Source organism: Diaporthe citri, assembly GCF_014595645.1.
Source record: "Diaporthe citri strain NFHF-8-4 chromosome Unknown scaffold_11, whole genome shotgun sequence".
Lineage (NCBI taxonomy): Eukaryota > Fungi > Ascomycota > Sordariomycetes > Diaporthales > Diaporthaceae > Diaporthe > Diaporthe citri.
Window position 1 is genome coordinate 1,023,078 of NW_025064856.1, and position 15,511 is coordinate 1,038,588.

General features: G+C 54.0%; 5 protein-coding genes across 5 annotated transcripts; 4 read left to right on the top strand and 1 right to left on the bottom strand.

The window, feature by feature from the left end:
- Positions 1-4,486: 4,486 nt before the first annotated feature.
- INS49_004076 (uncharacterized protein) lies at positions 4,487-6,315 on the top strand (the record flags this gene model as incomplete). The annotated part of the gene is made up of 3 exons (XM_043164866.1): positions 4,487-4,651; positions 4,808-5,226; positions 5,328-6,315. The coding sequence occupies 3 exons, from the start codon at positions 4,487-4,489 to the stop codon at positions 6,313-6,315; spliced, it is 1,572 nt and encodes a 523-aa protein (XP_043018516.1).
- A 722-nt stretch (positions 6,316-7,037) lies between these two features.
- Positions 7,038-8,231, bottom strand: INS49_004077 (uncharacterized protein; the record flags this gene model as incomplete). Its single annotated transcript, XM_043164867.1, has 1 exon — positions 7,038-8,231. One exon carries the CDS (start codon positions 8,229-8,231, stop codon positions 7,038-7,040), a length of 1,194 nt encoding a protein of 397 aa, XP_043018517.1.
- A 2,946-nt stretch (positions 8,232-11,177) lies between these two features.
- Positions 11,178-12,293, top strand: INS49_004078 (uncharacterized protein; the record flags this gene model as incomplete). The annotated part of the gene is made up of 3 exons (XM_043164868.1): positions 11,178-11,615; positions 11,696-11,965; positions 12,036-12,293. The coding sequence occupies 3 exons, from the start codon at positions 11,178-11,180 to the stop codon at positions 12,291-12,293; spliced, it is 966 nt and encodes a 321-aa protein (XP_043018518.1).
- Positions 12,294-12,665: 372 nt separating this feature from the next.
- Positions 12,666-13,721, top strand: INS49_004079 (uncharacterized protein; the record flags this gene model as incomplete). Its single annotated transcript, XM_043164869.1, has 1 exon — positions 12,666-13,721. One exon carries the CDS (start codon positions 12,666-12,668, stop codon positions 13,719-13,721), a length of 1,056 nt encoding a protein of 351 aa, XP_043018519.1.
- A 788-nt stretch (positions 13,722-14,509) lies between these two features.
- INS49_004080 (uncharacterized protein) lies at positions 14,510-15,235 on the top strand (the record flags this gene model as incomplete). Its single annotated transcript, XM_043164870.1, has 1 exon — positions 14,510-15,235. One exon carries the CDS (start codon positions 14,510-14,512, stop codon positions 15,233-15,235), a length of 726 nt encoding a protein of 241 aa, XP_043018520.1.
- Positions 15,236-15,511: the final 276 nt, after the last annotated feature.

Sequence of the window (15,511 nt, forward strand, 5' to 3'; positions counted from 1 at the left end):
CTCTTTTCAGAAAGTTTACTGTTCAATGAGTGCTCGTGGGATCATCAAACTTTGACAACCTATGAAAATGTCTAGTTTCAATATACGAAGTGGACATGTTGAAGTGACATGATTCTCTCTGTAATGGTGCGGTCTTTTGGATCGCACATGACATGAATCGCGGTTGACTAAATTCCAGGACTGAGCTGTTATTGCGGTTTTTGGGTGATGTTACACGCCGGACGCATCGAAGAGCCGCTGGTCCGGGTAAAAAACTTATCATGTTGATCACGACTTTTTGGTGTCGAGGTGCTAGGGAAGGGCCGGCCCGGGTAACGAAGTAAGACACCACGAGGCAAATTGCATGGCAGCATGCTATATTTGGCCACATTATTCACACACCAACCACTTTTCCGGCCCTCCATCCCTCATATCAGTCTCAGTCTTAGACCTATGCTATTGTGTCTGGGATAGCCACTGTTGATGATCTTCCGAGGCTGCCAGCAGCTTCTCAACGGAGCTCAAACATTAAAACTTGCGTGCGATACACAGTGCGGTGGATTACACTGCTACGAAATCGGAATAGCTCACATCCGTTCTCCTTTAGCGATTCCGTCAACTCCGTCTACAGTCTCTGTTCTCCACGGGTCTCGATGCGCATACTGGTGGCAGGTATCTGGATTCACGATGTCGCGATGTCATGTTGGTCCAGTGACCTGCTGCATCCTGCTCAAGCCTGCAATGTCTGTCATTAGCCGCGACAGAATCATTGCGTCCGTGGCGGCACCACGTACGCAATCAAACTGATCGCGTTTCGTTATTTTCATATCAGCGGCGTTCTGTTTCGCAAAATTGCGTGCAGATATTCTAGCCTATAAGATGAAGACAAGCGTACGCATCACCTCGCCTGCCAAAAGCTGAAACAGACGCGACTTCCCTCACCATCAAATCTAATGTCGCTGGGTCCACGATTGTCCGTGAGATGTGATGTGTCAATATTACGACAAGACTTGGCTAAAGTGATCGCCGACCACCTTGGAGCAACGACGGTTTGAGCTGGCAAGTGAGGTAGGGACTGTAAGAGACTATCGTAGCCCGAACTTTAGACGCGAGGCCAGTGGACTTACCAACAAGTTCGCATAACCACGCGTAAGCAACTCGTTGCAGTCTGTGCGGATGTCTTACTCTGACGTTGACTCGCGATCTGAAAGATGATTGCTGACATCTCTCACTTCCCCATGACGGTTTCACATCGGACGCACCTGGTTGGTGAGTTGGTGCTAAGCATCTGCGGTACAGCCCTGTCAATACTGCTGCTCATTACAGGCATTGTTTATTCGGATGTCAACGAGCCCTACCGGAGTGAAACCAGTGACTTAGCCAAATGGGGGAAAACAACACCAGATTGCCCAAGTGATCTACCTGCCATCCGACCAGTACATTGCTCGTGCTCCATCATCGGATTGACAACCTCCAACGCCTTCCAAAACACCGTCACAATCCTATTTTGCCAACTCTGGCCCGGACCCCCACACTCATCTTGTTAGATGAGAATTTACGCACCTCTCTCTCTCTCTGCAGTATACAGCACGGAGTCTGCGATCCCCGGTCTTGGTGTGTCGCACTGCGCTCCCAGGCCCGACCTGGCCCGCCCGCCAGCCAGCCAGCCCGTGTGTTCTCAACAACACCCCCGGGGAAAACAAGTGGGTGTGCATGAGAGCAACGACTTTTAGTTCGGGGCGACAGTGCGGCTGAAACAAATCGAGGTGCGCCCGGGGTACAAGGATGAGGCCGGCAGTCGGCAAGGGACACCCGCCATCCTATAGGTGATCAGGAGATGAAGCGCAGCCCTTTTTCGGTTCTGCCTCGCGACATGTGTCAGCGTTGGAGCATTGCGCCGTTGTTGCTGGGGCGAAAAAGCCTTTTCGGCTCGGACAGAGAGAGAGGAGGATGGTTTGGCAGAGCTGGGACGAGTTCAAAACCTTGGGATGTCACACACAGGGAGGAAAGTCAAAAAAAAATATTTCACGAGAACCCCGGTTGAGGTGGGGATTTGCGGCAGCATCATGACGAGTCACTCGGCGGCTACAGACATTGCACAAGTTCGAAATGACGCCGCGCACGAAATGACAGTACGGAGGAATTACAGAGCGATGGTACCCAAATAGTTCGGCGAAGCTGTCGACACAACCGGGTGTCAAGCCACCTCACACGACTTTGACCCTCCGGGGGATTTCGGAGAGATGGGAGATGAGATTTGATGGGCAGCCGGGTTTGTGGTGCCGATCAGCCACCAGATGAAAATCCTCCGATGCACATTAAATGCTCGCGGTCACATTTTCTTGGACCGGTCTGATCAGATGGATATAAATAAAAGGGCAGAGGCATACATAAACTACTACGGTACACGTCGCCCTCGTGCCCTCAGTTCCACAATTGTTTGGCAGGCTGTGAAACGCAGACGCATTGCAGCTGCACTCAATTCCCGGCTCCAGGAGGAGGCGTGGGGAAAAAAATATAGGACGACGAAAGAATTAACCCGGATCATATTGGCTGTCGTCTGGTCACGTCAACAGTGCCAGTGGGACTTGGTAGACCACTCACTAAAGGCACGGTAGTCCATTGGCTGTCGTCTGATGTGTGGTGCCCCCCCTAATGGGTGAGCGTGCGTTTCTAAGTCTGTGCCCCGAAGGAAGATCTACTACGACCGTGCATTGCGGTGGGTGCTAGTGTAGTGCCCGCGAGACGCCACGTCCGATTTGGGAACGCTGAGCTGCCGCGGTAGAGATCGGATGAGGTGGAGGGAAGTGGGCTTCTCGAGGAGAGGGGGGGGGGGGTGCCCTTGGTCGTTGGTGGTGTTGGTCGGCGGCTGAAGGATCAAAAGTGGTAAGAAAGGACTGTAAAGAAGTGATTGGATGACACCATGTCGTCTCACGTATATTGACCCGACCGGGCCAGCAGACCCCTGCGCCGCGAGCTATGCTCTATCAATCTCAGACCTTAGCCCCGCGACACTAACTTATAACCCAACAGGTTCAATGTCGGGGAAGGGCTGACCCCGGTCCCCAGGGTGGAAATGCGTGCGGTATAATTGATGAGTTTCCGCGGCGCCCAGGACGGAGGCCCGGCACCGAGAGGCTGACTGACGACTGACAGCCAGCACTACGGATACCTACCTTGACTGCCAGCCGTCCGCGGCGGCCAATCCACCTGCCCCACAGCAGTATCCCTGCGTTTTCTTGTGCATTTGTGCCTGGTCTACCGAGTTCGTCATGATGTGATGTGGTGGGACCCCGTCCCCGGCCAGACAAGTGGGAATTCATGCGCTGCAGCTGTTTAGAGTTGCGGGTATGTGGTTAACCGGCCCTTGGTACACTCCCAGCAGTACTTTCCATTCGTGCAATTTCACCCTGTCGCGAGTTGATGCGTGTGAGGCCCGAACATGGTCAAACATGTTCGTGAATTGTCCACCGCCCATATAGCCCGGCATACATGACATTGACGTGCTCTCCTCGCTGGCGGCCGCTGTGTGATGCAGTCGTCGTCGTTGCGTGTAAGAGAAAAGGCTCTTGGCTTATCGTCCGACATCCGGCCCCTCCATGATCGCCCTCCTGCTTGACATTACATCCGCATCGCATCGCATCGCATCACACCACAGATCTAGATCTGCCACCCCGGTCCTCCTCCCTAGTGTGTGTGCCAGTGTGCAAGTACATACCCTTTTTCGGTCTCGCTGGCCCGCCCCACACCAACGGCCGTCCCCACTTGATTATACGCCTCCGCGCCGCGTAGCATCACAAAACCCACCACGGCCACTTTGCGGCTGGCTCCACGGGCGGACGGCATGGCAATAGGATCTGACCGACAATACCCACCGGCGTTCCACACCCTTCCTTCACTTCCTTCCCGAAGCTTTTGGTGACTGGCACCCGCGAGCAAGTAGGGGTAGCGTTCTGGGCCTCGCTAGGCATTCACCTCCGTCCCTTGGGTCCCACAAAACATAGTTCATCCAGTCTTTAGTGTGCCGTCCTGCCTTGACTGGCTTGACAACTTGACAACGTCCGTGCCGTCCGGGACTGCATGCGAATCACCGCCATCTTATTCCGTCCTTCCAACCCCCTTCTGGTATTCTCGCCGGCCGATCATCGCGCTCATCTGCCCCGAGAAAACGTGATGGTTGATATATGCCATCCGCCCTTCTCTTGCTAGTGCGAACCTGGGAGAAAGGAGGGAAAGAAACCGTTTGTCTCTTCTGGGAAAGGGAAACTGCTACGGTCCATCTCATCTTACACGCAAGTACACGCAAGCATACTCAGAAAGGTCCATCTCTTTCTGGAAGAATCGAGGTTGATCACGCTCATTACCTGTCGGCGAGGGGTGGTATAGCATACCACCTACCCACCACCGCGTCACCGGAAATTTCCCAACCTTGGAAGGCTGGGCTGGCATTGCGCGTTCTCTTTTCTCAACTCCAGCAGCGATGCCTCCATCCGCCTACCACCTCGCCATGGAGAGGCGAGCCCTCTCGGCGGACCAGAACGTCCTCATGACCCACCTGGTGGTGTGGCTCCTGGCACTGGTATCAGGCATCCTCCTGGGCCTACGGCTGTTCACAAAGTGGCTCAGGGCACAGCAGCTGTGGTCAGACGACGGCTTCCTGATAGCATCTTGGGTTAGTCACACGAGTCCCTGTCCCATCCCAGTGCAAGCAAGCAAGCAAATCAAACAGAAATACTAACAACAAACCAAAAAAAAAAAAAAGGTGGTCGTCATTTTCTACTCAGCAATCACATCCCTCGAGCTGGCCCTCGGCACAGGCCGCCGCCAGACGTCAGCCCCTCCCGCGGGGCCCTCGGCGCTGCTCCTGCTGGACAACGTCGCCCGCAGCCTGGCCCTGACAGCCATGGCGTGGAGCAAGACCTCCCTCGCCTGCACGCTGCTCCGCCTGCAGTCGCCGCGCCTGGCCCGCGCCGCGCTGTACTCGGTGGTCGTCTTGGTCAACACGGTCCTCGCCGGCGCGGCCATCGCGCACTGGCTGCGGTGCAGGCCGATCGCCGCGGGCTGGGGAAGCGGCGAGGGGGCGTGCTGGAGCATTAATATTCAGAACATCGTGGGGCTTAGCGCGCAGTCTTTCTCTGCGGCTATGGACCTTGCGCTGGTGGCTGTTGTGTGGCAGGTTCTTTGGACGAAGGGACTAAGTGTTGGTGAGAAGGTTGGTGTTGGGGCTTTGATGGCTTTGGGCGTGCTGTGAGTTTACTTCCCCCCCAGATATTTTGGTGGTTGGAAATCGAGTTGAAGAGACAGAATGGAAGAGAGGAAAAACCAGATGACTGACGATAAAAACACAGAGCGAGCGCAACGTCCGCCGTGACAGCAGTCCAAATCTACAACCTCACCGACACCAACTTCCAAACAGCAAACATCAACGTGCTCCTCTGGGCGTCGATGGAGCCCAACATCGCAATCATCATAGCGTCCATCCCGACGCTCCGCCTACTCAGGGCATCACGTGGCCACAGCCGCCACCACCAGAAGCTCTTCTCCCGCGACAAGATCCGCATCGTGCGGACCGACGACAGCAGGGCCAGCCCCACGACGGTCGGGGCTCCCATCTTCAAGCAGCACGCCGGGGCGGCGAGCACCACCACGGCCAACTCGACGGCACCTCCGCGGCCGCCGCGACCTACTTCAAACCAGTCTTTCTGGACCGACAGCTCGTCCATCCTGAAAGGGGGCGCCGGGGAAAACCCGGGCAGGGGCCTGGCGCACGAGACGTCCACCGAGGACCTGATCCAGCAGTCGCCCGTGTACAGCCCGAGCAGGGACCACGCCCCGTATTCGCCTGGGGATAATACCCTCGGCGTCCCCGACGCAGGGCGCGACACGCTCAAGCCCAGCACGAACGGCAAGCGGCTGACGCCGCTGGAGGAGGAGACCAGCCTGTGGGGGTCGAGCGCGTCGGGCGGGCTGATGATGGGAAGCAGTAACTACGCGAGTAACTTCGACAGCTACTACAATAACAACAACTACCGGTCCAGCTCGAAGTATAGCACGGGCGCGTTCATCGACACGTACGGGGCGCAGGCCAAGAACGTCGTCGAGGGGATGGAGCTGATCGTGCCGCTGGGGCAGCAGCACCAGCAGCGCCAGCAGCAACAACAACCTCAATACCAGCGGTACCAGCAGTACTCGCAATATCCGCAGAGCCCGGGACAGGACCAGTACCAGAACCACGCGCGCCAGCAGTCGTCACACAGGCGGAAGCCCCCCGTGACCGAAGCGCCGATGCACATGGTCCCCGTGACCGCGACGGGTGGATATGGAGGCATGCTATGATGGCCCCATCACAGGCGAGACTCGGGGGTGCGAGCCAGACCTGGCCAGGGTCATCATGTTCCTTTTTTGAAAAAGTCAGAATCCAGGGAGCGAGGCGTTTAGAGTCGAAAGTTCCTCCCCAAAAACCACACTAGACCCTTTTGGCGACGAGTTACCCTCATATATACTCGTGTAATTCCCTAAAAGCAGGTTGATACCCGCCTCTTCCTCTTAACTCTCCCTCACCTCGTGTCTCTCCTGTTTCGGGTTCTATCTTCTTGGCCAAAGGGATAATGAAAGCGGTTTATTGACATTTTCATGGAAAAAAGTGTCCGGTGACCGATTATGGTTGTAATGTCCAGATCAGAATAGACAAGAACCCACCCGTCCTTATATGACCTGCCGACCCTGAAAACGCCTGTTGTGGATCAACTGTATGTGTGTGGTGTCCGCTCTCGTGTCCGTCCAGCTTCATTATCCACGGATTAAACCACCGTACATGAATCCCACAGATTTCCTAATTTCCATTATGCCCAGGAGACCTGTTCGATAGTCATCAATCATTAGCCCCAACCCCGAGAGTTTTTGAGTCGTTTTGCGTTTCGTCGCGAGAAAAAGCACCAAGCCAGCATCAAAATCAATCACACTATGCAATTCCCCGCCTCGTCGTCGGTCGTCGACGTCGTTATTCGTCATCCGCGACTACCGCCACAGGAACAACCCCCCTTCGCCTGAACTTGGGCTCACACCCCGAATATCCTGCTGAACCGGCCCCTCTTCTGCGTCCGCACCGACTCCTGGCTCATCATACTGGGCTGTTCGCTATGGGCACTCACGGTGCGCTGGCTCCTCATCGCCGGCTGTCCCCCCATGGGGCCTCCTCCTCCTTGGTGCATGCCACCTCCCCTGGGGCTATCCATCATGTCATGGCGGCTGCTCGTCAGGTTCAGCATGGACGGCATGGGGGGCACGTTGTTGTTCCCGTTGCTGCTTGCAAAGTCGCCCCGCAGGGCCCGCTCCACGTCGTGGTACTGCCGGCGGTAGTCGTCGTGCTTGGACTTGGCGTCGAGGAACCGCGCCTCGGCCTCGCGCTGCCGGTCCTGCAGCTGCCGCAGCTCCTCGTCCAGCGCCGCCATGTCCGCCTGCGCCTCGGCCATCAGCGACCCGTACTCGGTCACCTTGGCGTCCAGTGGCTGCAGCACGCTCGACGTGATGCTTGGCGTCGGCAGGCGCTGGATGTGCGCCGCCGGGGAGAGCAACGGAGACTCCGGGCTGATGGGCCGCCCGCCGACCATGCCGCCACCCCCAGATGACGGCGCCCGGTTGCTGCCGTTCGTGGGTGGCCGCCCGTCCTTGGTCACGGGCTGCTGCGGTCGACGCTGCTGCGTCTGCCTGTAGCGGGCAGCGTCGATGTCGACTTTGTTTAATGGAGCGTCGTCAGGCGAGCGAGGCCCGTGTTGCGAGCCGCTGTAGCTGGGTGGCCTGGACCCGCGAGGGGCGGCGCCGTTGCGTGCGGCCGCGGCGATCTGCTGGGTGGTGACTGGACCGTTGCTGCTGCTGTTGCGTGCATTGTCCACGAGCCTGCCCTGGCCCTGCTGCTGCTGGATGGGCACCTGCATCGCCATGTTGGCCATGTTGTCGCGCTGTGGAGAGTGGGCGTTCTGGTGAGAGCGGGGTGCGGCGTGCTGGGGCTCGGGGTCGGTGTAGTCGTAGTAGTTTGGGTAGGCAATGGGGCCGCGCTCGCGGTCTGGAGAGCTGGCAGTGCTGCCCGAGGAGACGGAGCTCGTCTTGTTGCGCAGGATGTAGGGGGCGCGGACTGGTGGCATCAAATCGCTGGCGGTGGAGTCGATGCCGAAGTCGATCTTGGGAGGGGATGAGCGCTCGAACTGGTCCCTCTGGCGATCACGTTGGACGCGTGGCTTGGGTGGGGAGCTCATCTCACCTCATGGGATGGACGTGAGTCGCATGCACGGGGGTTATGTGGTATGTATGTGTGTGTGTAATGTATTAACAGACAGACAGAAGCAGGCAGGCGTGAAGCGAGCGAAGGTGGTGCAACGAGTCGCGCAGTGGGAACGGACGAGCAAGAAAGAGATAGAAAACGTATGTTCGACCGAGTGGGGAACTAGGAGTAGCACAAGGGGCCGTTCGATGTTGATGAAGCAAGCTGGCAACCAGGAAAAGACGCAGGTTCACGGATAAACGACGGCCACAGCAGAAAAGAAGGTGGTGGGGAAAGAAAGCTTGCGAGGTCAAGGTCGCAGGTCGGGTGGCTGGGGAGACGAGCAGGTTCAGCACGGGTCGAGCAGTCCGAGCAGTTCATAATCAACCTGCAGAGATTGTGCAGGGTACAGAATTAGATCCAAGATACAGGACTAGTTACGGGGAGTCGTGACATTGCAGATTCGCATGCAGACGAAGGTACAGCTGTAGATGTAGATGGGGATGGGGATGCAGATGCAGTTGGCAGATGCAAGAGCTTGACAGCGAGTCTGTGTCCGTCGTATTGTCCGTCGACTTGGGACGAGTACCGGCTTGCCGTTGGCTCCTGCTGGTCATCTGTTCGCCCAGCTAAAAAGGCAAGCAAATAAACTCAATTCGCCCAGCCACTCGCCTGCTCCATACAGGCGCCTCCCACTGCACGCTGTAGTCCAGCTATGAAGTATTCCGCCCTCCCCTAGCTTTGCTTTCCGAGAATACGAGGCCACCGTCGTACCACAGTAGTGGTGTCGCATCCCGATACAGCACGTCATCGTACCTTCATTCTGTCGCACCGCACTGTACACACTCTATGTTGACTACTACTGCCAAAGGCCAACCTGCAGTCGCAGATGCAGCTCTATGCAGTCAGCAGTCTGAGCTGTACATTTCCTAGCTCATTTGTCCCTTCCCTGAATTCGACTTGCTTACACAGGATGGCGCGTGGTGACTGTTCAGCAGAAAGCGTGGGAAGGTACTGCTGTACCTGGACTGTGTGCCTGTGTCGGCAGGGATACCGCTGCGGGCGCTCCCGATCTGACCAGCCACCGGCCACCAGCCACCCCGCCATCTACTGTAGACAGGTTAGTCACGATCTGCGGAAAGAGGTAGGCTAACCAAGTTTGTAAAGCCGATCCTGCAACCATTAACGGGGATATGTTGCAAGGCAATCAATCGCCCTACCCACCATACATATCTGATGGTCATGCTCCCAATTCTAAATGTTGGTTGAAAAGGCCACCATATCAAACCTTGGAAGCCAGCGGCCATATATACCCCGCTCTGCCAGTCCTCGCAGAGAGAAGGGGCGCTCCAGCGCGAGGGCCGGAATTCGATGACAGAACGGCCGAATCACAGGGTCCTGTTCACCGGCGGATTAGAGCAAGGTGTTTACACACCAGGAGAAGAGCGAGAGCGTTCATCGACCTGGGTGGTTCTCTTTGCCTATTCCGAGAAAGGGGACGAGATTCCGCACGCTCTAGGCTTCCTTCGGGAATTTTCTGCAGGACGGCCTCGCCAAATTTTGTATGAGCAGCTCCCCAACAGACCGTAAACGAAGAAGAAGAAAAGAAGAGAGAGGGGGGGGGAGAAGGAGAGGGACAGCTTTCAGCCTCTCAAGGTCAAATCAGTGGTTGGTGTCGGTCTCGTTCTCGGGGGCGTCCGTGAGGACGACTGGATCGGCCTGATTGTTTCTCTTGGCTTCCTCCATTAAAGGGAAGAGCCGGAGTAAGCTTGAGGGGTCACATGTGCCCTCCTGACTTCCGTTCTTCACATCGACAGTAGTGCTCGGAGTAGTGCTCGGAGTGACGAGCTTGGCGGGACGTGGATTCCAGGAATGCTTATTGTACTCGGCGTAGCCAAATGAACGCGTAAAATCTCCTGGCTTGTAGTTTAATGCGAAGAAGGGTTTGATTAAAGGGAAAAGATAGATCCAAGTGTTCACAGAGAGTAATACTTTGTTGCAACAGGCTTGTCAGGAATTTTACAGTTACCCAACCAGGACTAAGCTGCTTAGTAAACCTAACGGAAGATTGAGGTCAGGAGTTACAGACTTGTACGTTTTCTATAAAGATAAATTTACTTGCTAGCTGTTAAGTTGCGCATTATGGGCTGCACATACTGATGTGCCCTCTTATTTTGACAGTGCGAATCTATGCATTCTCATATTTGTATCACATTGCTTCTGGGGAATCAGCCAGTCAGCTCGGGTGATGTAGAAGTCCACGAAACCGCCACAATGTCAACCATCTACATTCTTTGGAAATGGTAAATGGGAATTGGCGTTGGACTGTTTAATCCAATTCACTTTCTTGGCGAAGACTGTTCCAGCATAATTGCTGGTAATGGGGTATTTCAAGTATTTCACTTCCACGGGTTTGGTAGGCTAACAATACTCTCTGGACAGAACTGCTGGGGCCTTGCTGACCCACCGTCACGGAGCAAGGGAGGAAACGCATGCCAAGGCTAGGTAGTACGCGGCTGCCTGTCCCATCGGTCGCTTTTCAAGCGCCCAATCTATCATGCAGTAAGCAACGACGTGGAGAAACATTCAATCTTGACTGCTTTGAGTCACAGCAGTGACCAATCCAGAGGCAGCACGTATGTGAAGGAACTGGAAAATTCCGCTTGCTCAAGATATGAGAGTGAGGATGAGAAATGCCTGCATGGAGCGGGATAGAGGAGGACTGTGATCAGGATTTCATCCATGAAAAGCGAAAGTCCCTGGACTGCCAGGGCTGCATTGCCCCATTATATATGCGCTCTCCACGCCTCTCCCCAGCCTGATCTAGCCTGATTTCCATTCTTTTTACTTCCCGGTTAATTTCAATTGACCAGATTTCTCTCATTTTACTTGCTTTAAAACCAACTCGAACCTCTAAATCGAAGCTCGTGAATGACAGACAATGACCAATGACCAGACCGAAACTGGGTTGCCCGTCAACTGCTCTGACGAAAAGAGGCACGCGAACGAGGGAAATGAGACTCGACACGAACCACATCTCCTGGGGGAAGGCCCTCATCCCTCAAGGGGATCGAATGTGTGCGACAGCGCTTCTGTTGAGGGAACTATCCATCGCGAGTCGCTCCAGAGCCAGACTGAGCAGCTACGGCTAGAAGCTTCTGGATCACGAGAAAGCGCATCGATTATCACACGCGAGGCCTCGTGGCACGGGACAGAGGGCGGGGGTGGCACCAGAGAAGAGCCTACTGGCACAGGTGCAGTGGCCAATGTCAAGGACGAGATGGTGGCTCACGAGACCATGGGGTCTACAAAGCCGATCCCTCCCTCGAAATTTGAGGCCGAAACGGCAGAGAAGCAGGAAAATAAGCAGCGCCCGTCTGTGAGTGTACCAAAACCAGCCTCGGCTGCTATTTGAAGGACGGCTTGCAGAACCGCGTGTAATGCTAACTGCAAGATCAGCCACCAAACACTGAATTACCGCAATGGCTTATCGAAGGTTGCGTTACTACATGCGAGGAATTGAAGGACTCTTCAGATGATTTGACTTTGGAAGAGTTCGCGTTTCCTTCTGTCAAGAAGCAGCTAACATCTGAAGCCGGAGGGGAGCCGGACGGCTGTCAAGAAGGTCCCCCAGTGTACAGGATGGCTTCGATTCTCTTCGAGCCATTGCTAGGAGTCCTGGGGTCGGGTCCTCGGGAAGTTGTCTCTCACATCGAAGCGAGCAAGAGAGTTGGAAGTTATTTCGCAAAGGATATCATAAGACTTCAAGCTTCCATCGCAGCTCATCCACAAACAACAGTCAGGTTTCTCCAGTCTGTCGTTCGGCATTTTGCCAAAAGTTTCCAAGGCAGATCTCATTACGCTGGACCGAAACGACCTCGAGGATCTGGCGGACCATTTTAAACGGAGAGAGAAAGAGCAAGAGGTAGACGATACCTCGGTGCGAGAGTCGGCCCAGGACTACTTGTCTTTCCTTTTCAACAGGCCTATCGACTCGCGACCAACAAGTCCTGGTAGCGAGACTTCAGGTTCCTACGTTAAGCAACGGCGTGACTAAGATGAGTACCCTGACGCTGGCATACATGGTGAGAGCTTGCAGATTTCGGACGAAATTCCAAATGGCCAACGTTGGACTAAGGTAAGCTTGCTTTGAAAGCTCTTCCGCCTTTTTGCCATTATTTCTTCTTCTTCCATCGCTTGACTTGGATGATGTCAGCTAACATGGATCGTCCAACATTGCACACCTTTATCGGCCTTCTCTGCCATTACCACTGCGCCGGAATCCAAGCGGATACGTTGCGTCGACGCCGCCAATGCTCAAGACAAGACCCCTTTGATTATCCATCTGATCTTAGAGGCCTGTCACTTTGAAAAACGTCTTGTGAATGACCTGCGGAGCTACATTATTAGACCATCCAAATATGACACCATGGTCATAATCTCCACTGAGTCACCTCCTGATCCTTATGGTTACTTCCCTCACCATCCGCCGCCTCGTGGGTCGCGCACCGGCTATGACACCGACATGATATCGTTTATACCGGTAACGCCAATCCGGTCGAAATCGCAGGAAGCAATGATGAAAAAGGACGGCGAGCTTGAACTACGAGCCCGCAACATAAGGGTTTTACAGCGACTTATTCGACGGAGAGTTCCAAATGACTTCGTTCTTCCTTTGTTGGATCCGTACAACGAGTGGGCATTCCTGGATATCAATTCAGACGCCGCCACTTTTCTCGCAAAAGCTGCTCTCACTGGTGCTCAACTCGAAGGCATCGAGCAGATGATCGGCAGCAACTTTGATGAGAACCGAATTAAGAGAACCTTCCTGAGCATTGAGGCCAGAGAAAAGGCCTTGCATGCCTGGAACGTGGACTACCACCTTTTCCCCAACATTCCAGTCCCTGAGCCTTCCATCAGAACAGCAGAAAGTGATTCGAATACCGACGATAATTCTTCTACTGACGAGAGATGGTCAAATTTCCCTCTGCACATACGAGAAGTGATTCACAAGATCGAATCCGCAAATCCTGAAGATGTTGGAGACCGCTTCTACTGGGAGCAAAGATTCCTGGATCTTCTCGTCGATCCCAAAGAGGTGGGAAAAGGCTGGTCCGACATTGCGATTGACCCAGAAACAGAAGAAGAGATCAGGGAGGTGATCAAGCAGCACATGGATTCTACCAAGCCCGCAGCATCTTACGGGATTTTGAAGCGAGGTAACATTGGTGGAGCGCTTCTCTATGGACCACCAGGAACTGGTAAAACACAATTAGCACGTGTGCTTGCTTGCGTCTCGGAATCAGTTGTTATCTGTGCGTCTTCTGCCGACATTGAGAACAAGTGGGCTGGCGAGATGCCCAAGGCCATTCGTGGTCTTTTCAACCTGGGGAAACTGCTCGCTCCAAGCGTGATCTTCATAGACGAAGCAGACTCATTGTTTCAATCCAGGGACTCTTACTCAGATTATCCGAGCTGGAGGTGAGACAATGTCAATCTAATGCTGGCGGAGATGGATGGCATGACAAAGTCGACAACAACGCCTTTCGTTCTTCTTTCTACCAATCATTCTAGCCAGTTGGATCCTGCCGTTCTCCGCCGGGTTCCTAGCCATCTTTATCTCGGGCTCCCTTCTACGGCTCTCAGAGAGAAGATCTTCGATATTGTCCTGCGGGAGGAAGTCCTTAGTACTGATGTCAGCAGTAAAGTCTTAGCACTTCTGACGCATCACTATTCCGGCTCAGACATCCGAAACCTGTGTTTTCAAGCGGCAATTATGTGCAAGACTTGGGCCGAGAATGAAGGACAAGGGAAGAGAGACTGTTGACTCGCTCTTTATTTGATAAAGCGCTAGAGAGGACAAAGCCCACCGCTACCAAGCCTGCCATCGCTGCCATCAGAAGTTTTGCCAAGGACCATGACCCAGCAATTTTGCAAAAGATGCAAGATTTTGAGACTGAGGAGTCTAGAATTCAGAGATGGACAGTTGCTCAATTGCGAGATCTTGAAAAGCAAGAGACCGAATAAGAGATTGAGGGGGATTCGGAGTCTGGTAAGAACTTTGATACTCAGAATGCTACCTCCAGAGTGGCATAGCTTGACAATCCGCGAGGACTGCGTCTCAAAATATCTGCTTATGATAATAATGCAGCATCCACAGCATCGGAAAAATTACTACCCAACCCGTCGACAGAAATACCGTCCACAACCCCAGATGCGCCTCCCTTGACATCATTGAATAGAGAGAACGCACAAGCAAGCGATATTCCATCAATGAGCGCTACCGAGAAACTCGAGAACACTCTTCTAGAGAGCAACACGCCATCAAATCTCTACAAGCCATTGGAGCAGGGGAGCAAGAAAATACGAGTGCTATCAATCCAGCCGCTGAGCGATGATGAATCTTCAGATGAGCCCGTCTCATGTTCCATGGAAGAAGTTGATTTGTCGGACTGGACACCTACCTATCAATCTTTTCGTGACTCTTTGTCGCTGTCGGAGAACGAATTTAGGCTCATCGAAGGTCGCATTCGTCATGTGTTGTGGGATCTCCACAACTACACCATCCGTCACGGATTACATCTCAGGGAGAATTTCAGCCCTCTTTCGCCGATGGACGTGAAAGAGAACCTATCTCTGCATGCCTATTGCGATAAGCCTCTAGAGCAGTTCACCGCCCTCGATGATAGGTACAACTGGGGAGACTTTGTGGCGCTGAGTTATGTGTGGGGGGACCAGACGCACAAGAAAACAATCTCCCTCAATGGGTCGCGTTTCGAAGTGGGATCTAACCTCCATGAGGCTCTTTTGAGCCTTCGGAACTCTTTGGAAGTCAAGTCACGAGCTTTGAAAGTCTGGATTGATGCAATCTGTATCAACCAGGATGATCTTCAGGAGAGAGCAACTGAAGTGCAGAAGATGGAGCTGATCTATTCTGAAGCTCTCGTTGTAAGAGCCTGGCTAGGAAATCCCTCTCCCGAGGTCTCCACTGAGTACTGAGTTGACTTTAGTGAGAAGGATGTTGAATGATTTTTCTGGTTCCATGGCCCGTTCACCAACAGGCCTGAATTTGGAAAACCTGCACCACACGCAACAGAGACAAGAAACGGATATGTCAGAGCATTTCTTGACACTGATAACTCAAGATGAGAACAACGCCTACTCACTGTGGATTTCGATCGAAGGCATCGCTCAAGCAGCCTATTGGCAGCGACTTTGGATCATCCAGGAAGTTGCACTCGGATCTTCGCTCCTATTTTGGTATGGAGATCATTA